The sequence below is a fragment of the Fonsecaea multimorphosa genome, assembly GCF_000836435.1.
Source record: "Fonsecaea multimorphosa CBS 102226 unplaced genomic scaffold supercont1.18, whole genome shotgun sequence".
NCBI lineage: Eukaryota > Fungi > Ascomycota > Eurotiomycetes > Chaetothyriales > Herpotrichiellaceae > Fonsecaea > Fonsecaea multimorphosa.
In genome coordinates, this window is record NW_015971652.1 from 607,947 (window position 1) to 619,095 (window position 11,149).

Sequence of the window (11,149 nt, forward strand, 5' to 3'; positions counted from 1 at the left end):
ACCGACCGTTGGCGAGAGAGGTAGAATTGCCACTCGCATTTTGCATTGCATTGTCTTGCATCGCATTTCGCATCGCTTCGGAAGCGAAGTTGCAGGGTTGCAGATTTCTCAAAGGTCGGTCCTTTGTATACCATGCTGATCTTGATTGTTTGGAACCGCACTGCGCAGGTAAGGCAAGTCCGTGATACGGGATGTATACCGAGTACATAGGAATACATAGATACCTGACCATCGCTTGCCGGGGAAATGGAAGGAGGAGAGGCGAGGCCAATGCAACGGGCGGAGCAAGGTACGATGATAGCAGTACCTCGTAGGCGCTGCCGTGTGCCGTTGACGAGCATGGATTTTGATTGAGGTCACTGTGAGAAAGGTAGTCCGGGATATAAATAGTGACGACGGCAGGATTGCAAGGGTTCCGCGCCGTTGGGACGTTGTCGCTTCGCCTCGCCTCACCGTCCTTGCACTATTAGACGGGCTTATGACATCTGACCCACTTGCGCCCTCTTGGAAAGTTGGAAGTAGTGGAATCCAGATGGAGTCGAATGATCAGATTGAGTCCTTGAAGGCAGGCTGATCACGACCCCGGCTTGATGGCGTTTGATGGCGTCCATGCTGACCATGGCGTGGGAAATGGAAGCTTTAGAAGCATTGGAAGGTCATAAGCGAGATAGCCCTTTTCGATAGACTCCGTGATCCATGCATGAAGACCAATGGGGCAAAATGTCCGTGTTCCGCTGGTGGAGCTTCAGGGGTAGATGAATATAGCCTTAACTGTGGGACCGGCACGGAAATTGCTGCTGTCAGACGGGCTCTCGCTTGGTCCTTGGGGCGGATGAGACGGAAGTCAGACCAAAGACAAGATGATGCGGAGCAAGACAAAGGAGCTCCCGTGTGGTGTGATTGCACGAGCGACTTCTCCTCGCTCTCATTCGCTTTGCAGCCCTCCTTCAATGTGGGTGATGATTAATGCACTGCCGCTGAACTGCTCGACAGCCGAAGTTGGATGCAATGACAATCGTTTCTTGTCCCCAAGCTTCACGGCGTTCTTGGACTGCTAATCCCCTATTTTTTCTCACCTTTGAGATTCTCTGAATTTGCTGGGAGAGGCGAGCGAGGGAAATGGCCAAGCTTGCGGAAGGAGATTCAGGATCCATTGGCTCCGTCCAAAAGACCTCACAACACTCCCCCAACCCCATCAAAATCATAGTGACAGGTGGTCTTGGATTTTTGGGCTCAGCCATTGTCCGATCCTTGCAGGAATTCCATCCTGAATGGCACGTTTGGATTCTCGACCGGGCTGAAGATCCACGGCAAAGAAACCATCAAGCACGAGATGATGAGCTGGACTTACTCAGGGGATGCAAGTATGACTATGTGCATGCCGACATCACAGATCAGACCAGTGTCATGGACGCACTTGCCATGATCAATGCAGATGCCGTCATCCACTCAGCAGGTATTGTGCCATCGTTGAGCGAGAGGTAGGTGCGTTTCGAGCACTGTGCAAGCGGTGCTATTTGGACACCACAGTCGCCGTCTCCAGGCGCACAGTCTCGCTTCCTTCTCCAAGGGCTGATGTGTTTATCGTACCTCTTATCAATCTCGACTTTCCTCACCTTGTAATGATGCACAATGGCTCATTCAGTGTTTTCTGGCAGGTATGCACGGCGCCTTGAAGGCTTCGTCAAAGCTGTCAACGTGGGTGGGACGCGGCACCTGATCGAAGCGGCCAGAAAAAGCCGATGCAAGGCATTTGTGTATACGAGTAGTTGCTGCGCCGTGATAGACGACATGAGCCAGTCCTATGCCAACATTGATGAAAGATGGCCCGTCTCACGCAAGTCGTCCATCTACGGTGAGAGTAAAGCCGAAGCCGAGCAGATTGTGATTGCAGCAAACGACCAGTCAATGTCCACATGCGTACTGAGGCCATCGGTGCTTTTTGGACAAGGAGACAACCAGCTGATACCACCAATACACGCCTGCATTGCAAAGGGAGAGACACGCTGGGTGATTGGGGATGGCAAGAATCTTTGGGACACGACTTACGTCGGCAATGTGGCTGACGCGCACGTTCTTGCCGTCGAAAACCTGTTGGATTTCCAATCCGCGGAATCAAAGCGTGGTAGGAATGGCCGATCAAGAACGGAAAGCGCGGCGGGTGAGACGTTCTTCATCCAAAACAACGAACCCGTCTCTTTTCGCGATTTCAGCCTTGCTGTTTGGAAAGAGTTTGGGCATTTCCCGCCAGCCTGGGAAATTCACATTCCAGAAGGGCTTGGATGGGTCCTAGGGCTGGTCGCGGATGTATTTACGCGAGTCTCGGGCACTCCAACGACCCTCTCGCGTGGAAGCGTAATGGACGCCTGCGCGATGCGGTATGCCAGTGGTGATAAGGCCAGGAAGATCCTCGGCTATCAGCCTCGAGTAGGCCTTGAAGAAGGAATCAGGATCAGCTGTGAGGTGAGTGCTGCAGTTTCCCCCTTGTTGTGGCTGCGGATCCGGTAGATGCTTTTTGTAGGTGCTAACTGATGTCAATGCGGATCAGCACTATGCCAAACAGCAGACGAGACGCCGCCAGTGAATCAGACGGTGGCCCCCGTTGCGTGCCAAATGATGATACGCAGTACGTACGAGAAACCCACTGCGTAGGTGAATGTGGAATGCTTCCGTAGAAGCTACTCTGCCAAAGGTGCCGGGACCCGGTCTTGCAGTAGACAAAGGCTTTGCCATAGCAGTTTGATGAGATTAAGTCAGCACTATGTAATCGGGAATCGGTGCCTTGAGGGTGCGCGATTTTTGATGGCGTTGGGCAGAGTTCGTCCGTAGTGTGATGGTAGTGTGCCAGAGGCTATGTAGGAACCTGGTATCGGCAGGAGGGAGAAGGTTCCTTTGAGACTCGAGTTGCCTGAAAGTTGCATTCTTTGGCCAGCAGTGCTGACCCGAGTTGGGATCTAGGCCTGGAAAGCCGCCGGGTACCTGCCGAGGCTGCTTGGGGATCCTGGCAGTATGCAGCACCAGCAAGCATTAGTGATGGGGCCAAAATGATGCACAAGGGGGGTATATCGGGTACCTGGCCGTTGAAAGCTTGCTGCCGACTAGGTAGGGTAGTATTTTCCCCCATCATGACAGGAGGAAGCGAGCATCCGTAACACTCTCACCATGAGGATACCCTGAGCTGGGCAGAGAAATTGCTGCTGAAGCTGGAACTCATGCTGGAGATTTCCAGTGCTGTGGCCTCCATACTGGGTAGGTCTGTGGCTGGTGGAGGTCGAAAGAAGGAAATGAGGGTGGTGGTGCTGTGGTGGTACTATGGAGGTGCTATGGAGTGCGATGGAGTGCTGTGGTGTGCCATGTTGGTAGCCTTGCCAGTTCGCCGTCTCATGTTTGGTGGCACTAGGTAAGCTACTAAGGGAGATGACGTCGCCGAGGCCTTGGCGGTCCACCGGGCCAATGACGTTTGCCGACAAGGGGTCCTGGGGTACCTAAGTACCTGGCGAGCGCTGGGCACCCGTGGGTACCTACCTAAGGTACCTATAGTATGGGTGCCAGGTTGCTAGGTACCTACTCGCTGGGTACCTGGGCAGTATAGCGAGGCTCCATCCCCTTCTCCCTCTTCTTCGTCGTCTTCTCCTCCATATCTCCCCTCCCCCCCAAAGCTTCCCCCTTTCTAACCACCCTCTTTTATCCACTTTCCGCTGGCTTCCTTTTCGTCTTTATTGCCTGATCAAGGCTTCCTGACCCATCTCTCTCCAACATCGCTTCGAACTCTAATTACTCATGCTCCATTTCACGTTGGCTCGCGCAGTACCTTGTTCCCTGGAGTTGTGCATCCCGCTACCTCCACTGTCTTCCCGCTTCCACGGAAGCCACGATCCTGGACTTGTTCTTCGGCCCACAAAGCCCGTGGCGCTGAGCTTCGTTATTCGGTCCCGACCCTTGACCCTTCTCCGAGAAATGAATCCCTTTCCGCCGTAGGAGCGTCGGGAAACTGGAATCCTGACAATCGGGGTTCCTTGCTACCACCACCGAAACTGGCTCTTACCCTTATCCAACAAGCAACTACCGGTCATTGTGCCCTTCTTGGTCGTCTCGTCGACTATTGCTGAATCCGTCACGGTTCCAAAGGGTAGTGTGCTCACCTCAGTACCTCGTAACCTGATCTGTTGCCCCCTCCTCCCTGCACAGGCCAAGTTTCTCCCCTGGTCCGGGACAAGGGACAGCCTTTTGCAGCAGGGGCCGGGCCTCACAATAGAAGCCCGTCGTCTGTTTGGTTCGCTCGGGGCATCGCAGCCCTACTTCGAGAAAATTCTGCCGCCTCACCGAGGCCAGTGCAGATCATCTCCGTCTCCGTGATCGGCACCAGTACAAGCTATTGAGCTTGGGCAGCAATAATGTAATGGGTCTTCTCCAGTCTTGTCTTGCACTCTTCGTCTACGACTACGATCAGCGAGACCCTCGCTCTCGGCACCTTCACTCTTCTTGCATGACCCCAAGGTGCATATGTTGTAATGGCCAAACCGCTTTCTGACTGGAGAATCCCGCTCCCCTATTGCCGGTCTGTGGTCTCACATTTTCCTTCACCCATACGGTACGACGGTGCTCTGATGGTCATGGACTGCAGTCTGTATCTCTCCACGAAAGCAAAGCGCCAGTTTACACAAGATCTTGCGACACATTGATTTCCGGATACCCTGTGAAAGGGACTTGGGTGCCGTTGGCTACCCATGCGACTCGCTAGCCCAACGCCTCGCGCTCATCACCCGTCATGCTCCACCCACCCGAATCCTAGGGATGATCCACAGCTTATACTCGAAACGGCGACTCGAGGCGTTCTTGCAAACCGAGGAACCCTTATTCTCCAGGTTAGGGCCTGTGTGAAACTCGACAGTTCATCGTCCCTGCCACGAACTGGGCAACGTGGTCCGCCGACTACCTGCACGACAGCGTCCAGCGTCTACTCAATCAACATGCGTCGATCATGGGCCCAGTGACTGGAAGGTGATGCACCTCGGCTTGAACTCTGGAGGCGCGAACTGTCCATTGAACGCGTCTCGGGCATCAACAAAAACCTTATGCTTGTGCACTGCCAAAATAAGCTAGGGATGCGACTGCTGGCCGGTCACGCCGTTGTTCCCAAGAAGAGATTAATCGGCTTCCAGAACAACCCACTGAACCCAGGTCCCAAACCTTCATTACGCGGGTTCCAACTTTCTGGTCGCAAGCACGAATCAGTGGCGCTCACCGTCGAACTGCCAAGGCAGACCTTGTCAATCTGCTAAACTGGTGCGCAATGGACGGGAGCGCCTCAACGCCTCGTCCATGGCTGTCGGGAACAACCCGCCGCATCAGGGTCAAAGGCACTTTTGTTTCAGCCCCCTGTCCATGTGGGCCTTTTCGTAGGTAAGAAAGTAGAGGCTCCCGGGGGTTGCGGGAAGCAGTGGGAATCAGAGAACTTCAAGCATTAGTTCAATGGGCCGAAACTGATTTGCCTTATTCCTCTGTCTCTCCACGTGCCGTCATTGACGAGTTCAATATCCTCATCGTTGGGTCTCTTGTTTCGTTGTTCCTTTTCGCGTACCCAGGTCGGCATCAGAAAACTATGCTCCAGTACCTGACGAGAGTGCCTTATACGAAGCCCCCTGGCCAAAGATCATTCGACACCCTCCTATTGTAGTTGGAGGCAGGGCACACTGACTTCTTTCCGGTCCCTATTTGTTCTCTTGCCTCCTTCCCGCTTGCACACCATTCTGGCCGCTCTGATCATGTTGGCCTTGACATCTCCGATCAGCAATCTACAGTCTACCTACTCGTCGGGAGTCGCCCCGGGGGTTCAGTTTGCTCTTGATTTAACAGACCACACCGCGGGCATGTCGGAGAAGGACGAGTTTCTGTTTTCTAGGCAGCAGCAAGATACGGCTACCTCGAGATCGCTGGCCGACACTTCCTCTCCGTTTTCTTTCCCGAGGTATGTGCACTCCTGTCACCTCAATCCTCCTGCTATTGACACGCGATCCCCCGGCAGGTTCGCACAATGGCCGTCGTCCACCTACGACCCTTTTGCGGGGGAATCTGGCGGCCGTGTATCTCCAGAACGATCGGAGAGGCTGCGGCCAAGGCTTCCCCCGGAGATACATAGCGCAACCCGTATACCTACGGCGACCGCTGTGGGTGATCCTTTCCGACCGCTCTCTTTCGTATCACAGTCATCAACGTTCGCCGCTGATCCCGGCTCGTATCCGCAGCACGGACTGCCTCCAAGGTCGAATCCCGATGAGCAGAACATTGCGCTCCGAAGACAAAGCCAGGATAGTTTCATTCTTCAGACGGGGTCTCCCACAAGTCAGGGCTATGCAGAATATGACTTGGAAACGCAGAGTCGACGGGCTTCCGAGATGGGCAGGACCGCGACCCGCTACCACACGCGGAGACGCCCTTTCAACCAGGACGAGTTCGACGGGCCTTCTCAACTGCTTCCGCTGCCTGTGCCGCAACAGGAGCACGCACGGTCGCAGGCATTGCCCTCGCTGCCGGTCCACCTCGACGTCGAGGAACAGGACGAAATCACATCACGGGTGAACGACATCCTGTCCCGATGTGCCTTTCACTTTGTCGCCAAATATCAATTTCCCATTCCGCTAGAAAGGGATAAGCCGAGGGTTCGCACGCCCGGCGACCGCGAGTGGACCGAGTGGGCATATCTGTTGAAGAGGCTTGCTACCAAGCGAAGGATCCCAGCCCGCGTGCTTTACGACAACCAAATCAAACAGTTCGTCACGACGTTAGAGAACTCGATTGCCGTCAAGCAAAACAACCGAGACCAGCAGCCCAGAACGCCAAAGGACGACCGGTACATGCTGCAACTAGTCAGCGCAGCGACCCAGGTCGCGAAGATCTTGATGGATTCATTGTCTATGGAACAGCTCGACGCTCTCTATAGGCAAACCGAGAGCGTAATCCTCGAAAGAAGAGCCAGACTCAGAGGGTTGGGATTTCAGTGAAGAGTCCCCGGCTGTCATATTTGCTTGTTCTTTCCCATTTGCGAAGAAGGGGGGACCTGTTTCCTCCTTCAATGATGCACATGCCAGATATTTATTCTACTCGGAGGTCATTGGATTTTCTCCACGCACAAATACCCATCCTGAGAATCAGCGAGATCGTGCAGGTTCATGATCTGTTCTCGGCCTTTTCCTCACCATTTCATGAGTGGCATCCAGTCCAGTAATGGGAAGGGAGCTTCAAGGCCATAGCTAAGACCAATTGTATGTCGCACCTGCTGAGACGGAAACGCAGCTTAAGCAATAACATTTACTCAAAAGTCGATTGTCCCACGAGAACAAGCTCCAAGTGCTCGGATAGGCTCGGGAAATGGACGAGTCCTCACAATTCACTACAATCAGTTCTCTCTTGTCCCCAGAATGACAGATCTCACCTGCGAGCATCTGCCTCTGCCGCGATTCTCGGCCGGGACGACCCAGAACGGTACTCCATTGCCTATTGCTTATGGAATGGGCCGCGGATCGGAATGTACAAAAGTTCCAGCCAAGGACAAATGCAATTGTGAATTGCCGCCAGGCCCCCGATCCACATGGCTTCCGGGGGCGAAGTGAAGGATTCTCTGGGTGTTTCCCGGTATGTCAGATTTCGGCTTTCAGTGCTTTCTCTGAACGATCTTGAAGGAACTATTTGCTGACCACCGGCTTGTCAGAGTGCCGCAAATGACAGACACTTTATCCACGATGCCCCCAGCCACTATTTTCCGCTAGGCACTTTTCCGAGCCTCACAGTCGAGCCTTGAGGAATAGGTTGCCCAGTCATCCTTGAGGCACCAACTGGACCGCAATGCGTGGGACCAGACGCAGGAAAAGGCTGCGTGGGAGTGGGATATGGTATCCTTCTCATGACGTTGTGTGACGAAAAATACAAGTTTGATGCGTCAATAAAAATGGATCATGGGTCGGAACAGTGTTGTCCTCTTTCCATTGTCCCAGGTTTGAAAGAATTTGACGGGAGGGGATCACATGGGCAAGGTTATTCGCGGACAAGGGGGAATGCGCTGTAGAGAAACCGTGGAATTGCGCAAGGAGCAGGCAGAAGTCAGGGATTTGCTCCCCGTGGCCGAGGGTTGGGTTGCCAAAGCCGTTGTGAAGGATGTCTGGGGATTCTACGTCTTGAAAGGCAGCCATATCGGCTGTAGTCATTTGTTGACCGCCATCGAAGCTGCATGGTCCGTCTTGCAACCCAAGCGCCTGCACAAGTCCCATACGAGCCACGGCCCAGCAAGTACCCGACGTTGGGCACGAGAAGGGCGCAGAGGACATGCAACGCTGCGTGGCTGCCATCCAGAGAGCAGGCAAATGACCATACAGGGAGGGATGTTGCGAAGAAGGTCCGGTTCAAGCAGCGTGCCACCGACATATCCAACCGGAATGTCTACTTATCAGCCATTGCTGCATCTTTCTTTGCGCGCGGCCTGAACGGGTGCCCCGTGCCCCAGCTGACCATGCATGCCTTCCAGCCTCTTTGGGTCTTGTCGGGTACCTAGGTAGTTAGGGAGAAGAAGGCGTCGAGGTACGCGACATTGAACCCTGGCACAAGTAGTACGTACAAGGCGCTCGGATATGCATCAGCCATCGCTCAAGGTGATTGATTGCCTGCGAGCCTAAAGGCTCTTTACTGCTTGCCAATCTCTATAAGCCTCTATGACAGGCGGTTTCCTGCAAGAGCCACACTTTGCAAACTCCATCATCTCCCAAGATCTGTACTCGTTTCCAACCCGAGGACATTCGACCCATGGCTGCCTATATTGCTATGCTTTGACCTTGCAGTGCTATGTCTTGCTTATACCGGGCATCGAGTCTCAGCTCTGACTGCTCCTGTTCTCTGGGCAGCTCTTTCGTAAGTCCCTAGTACCTTCCAGACACGTTGGGCATCGACGTGGACATCGCCACCGCTTGCCCGTTGCTGCCCAGCATGGACCTTCCGTCAAGGACTCGAGCGACAGGGAAGTTGCCTGCAAGACATGGGTTTGGGCAGCAACCGGACGATCTTCATGGAGAACGGCTAGAACGAGTGCTTCGTGCCGAATATGGCGCAGCCTGGGTTTGGGGCGTGATGCAGAGAACGTTCTGCACGTCTGAGAGCTTCGCACGGGACATTCATGTGACGATCACATCGGTGAGCGGGTTTGCTGCCTGTGAACAGGCCCTTGGCCCTGAATGTCTGGGGAGTGTGTTAGCAGAGCATCTCGTGCGTGGCCTCCTGCCCAGATCAGATAGAGTTCATCACAACGACCCCCTTTTTGCCCGACTATTCCTCGCTGATGTATCGTCTAGTGGCTTTGACTTTCGGGCTTCCTCGCCGAACCGACGCAGTGAACCGACCAATTCGGTGCAGTGGTCCTTCCAAGCCGAGTATAGGCTTGTTGATAGGTGAAACATGGAATGCCCCCCCTTCCTCTGAAATACTGAACCGCAACTTCAAACGGTTTGGATTCTAGGCCTCGACAAAGAGCGGACACCGATCCTCCAGGGTAGGATTTGGGAGAAAAACTTGACGCAGCTTTGTCATTTGGTGAGATCTGGAAACAAGAGGACTGGCATTGGCGCGGTTGACTGGAGCTTCACCAATGGGTAGGAAAGGCCGCCGTCTTTTACCTAAACATCAGGCGAGTCAAGTGGACGTGCCTTTCCCCCAATGGCCAGGCTTAGCAGAGGCCAAAACTCTCAGGCTCTGGCTGTGACAATTGCAATTCTTTCGTTGACTGTTACCGAGCCGAACGACGCGATTTGCGGGCAAACAGACCGCCTCTTGTCGACTCCAGCAAATGTTCGCGGACCCCTTCACACCCCAGACCGCTCTGTGCAAATTCAAGGTGATCTCCTGCGGCTGTTTCCTGGAACGCCTGGGCCAAATTTTGCCGCGAATGTATCCAGCGGGTGTTTGTGATATTCGTGATCCAGAAAAAGTGAGGCGAGATGAGGCACGCCATTCGCTTTGTGGCGCCCTGGACCTTGAATTCATCCAAGATGGCTAACTCCCTAAAGTGAATTTTTTTTCCACCGATAGCCTGGACATATCCTCCTCTTTCTTCATCGACTGAGGTTTCTCTGACTGTTCTCCCCAGACATCTGCCACGGCGGCGACGATGATCTGAAACCTTGTCTAAGACGACTGTCGATCCTCGCTCAGCCTTCCGTGGTTCGGAGTGCACATTTCCTGCACCCTGGTCTTAACTCTTGTCGATCACCTCTCTTTCTGCCTGCTATGGTGACATTACCTCGACTGTTGTTGATGCGCCCGTAACATATGGAGCCATCACAATACCCAACAAGAGGAGGATGTTCATTCCCTAGACAGACCCTGGCTCTCCAGGTTCTTTAGCAAATGCTCCGGCAGAGGACGCTCACGACCTGGAGAGGGCGCAGAACCCCCCACGGCTGCCTTTCGGTGCCATGAATCACGCAGGCTGAATTCTGATCCGCCTTGCTTCTTCCACAAGTCACGGGTGCCGACGAAACGGTGGAATAGCTTTCAGTGCGACTGGTAAGACCATTCAACATCCTGGAGACCCGAGGGCCAGACAAACACCGTCACCTGTATGCTGGAACTTGCACGCTGATGTTGCCCAGAAGACCTCACCTTTCATGGAGTTGTGCAGCCGAATCGAACAAGAATGCTCAGAGAAATGCTTCCGTAGCCCACTGATCGCAGCTGGGGTTCCCGTCTTCGAATGTTGAAAAGTTGGTCAGCATTTTCTCGTCCCCAAAATCTCCAACGCAACGAACTTGTCCCAAATCAAAGAGTTTGGTGCTGAGGTTCTCTGTCGACAAGACTGTTGCCATGCCTAAGACGTCGCTCCACCTGCGACCATGATTTACAAAGCGAAATATCCTGATGTGCAAAGATTATGATATCCTCCTTCAGTGAAAGGCTGACTCATTCTAGGAATACGAACAGATCCTTTTCCTTCACTGAGTTGCATGGGCTGCTAGCCCCCTTCTCTAATCCTTATATCCTTCCTGGACACGTGGGATTTACGAGGCGAGAACCACCGTGCTGGAATCTAGACGCATTGCAGGGATGAAAACTTGAATGAATGCCAGCGGCCGCCAAAAAACCTACCAGGAACAAGGCAGAAGGATACAAA

The 11,149-nt window shown here is 53.7% G+C and overlaps 2 protein-coding genes across 2 annotated transcripts; both read left to right on the forward strand.

Moving 5' to 3' along the window:
* Positions 1 to 1,119: 1,119 nt before the first annotated feature.
* On the forward strand, positions 1,120 to 2,508 carry Z520_08364 (uncharacterized protein; the record flags this gene model as incomplete). The annotated part of the gene is made up of 2 exons (XM_016778861.1): positions 1,120 to 1,481; positions 1,659 to 2,508. The coding sequence occupies 2 exons, from the start codon at positions 1,120 to 1,122 to the stop codon at positions 2,506 to 2,508; spliced, it is 1,212 nt and encodes a 403-aa protein (XP_016630232.1).
* A 3,257-nt stretch (positions 2,509 to 5,765) lies between these two features.
* Z520_08365 (uncharacterized protein) lies at positions 5,766 to 7,001 on the forward strand (the record flags this gene model as incomplete). The annotated part of the gene is made up of 2 exons (XM_016778862.1): positions 5,766 to 5,968; positions 6,026 to 7,001. 2 exons carry the CDS (start codon positions 5,766 to 5,768, stop codon positions 6,999 to 7,001), a joined length of 1,179 nt encoding a protein of 392 aa, XP_016630233.1.
* Positions 7,002 to 11,149: the final 4,148 nt, after the last annotated feature.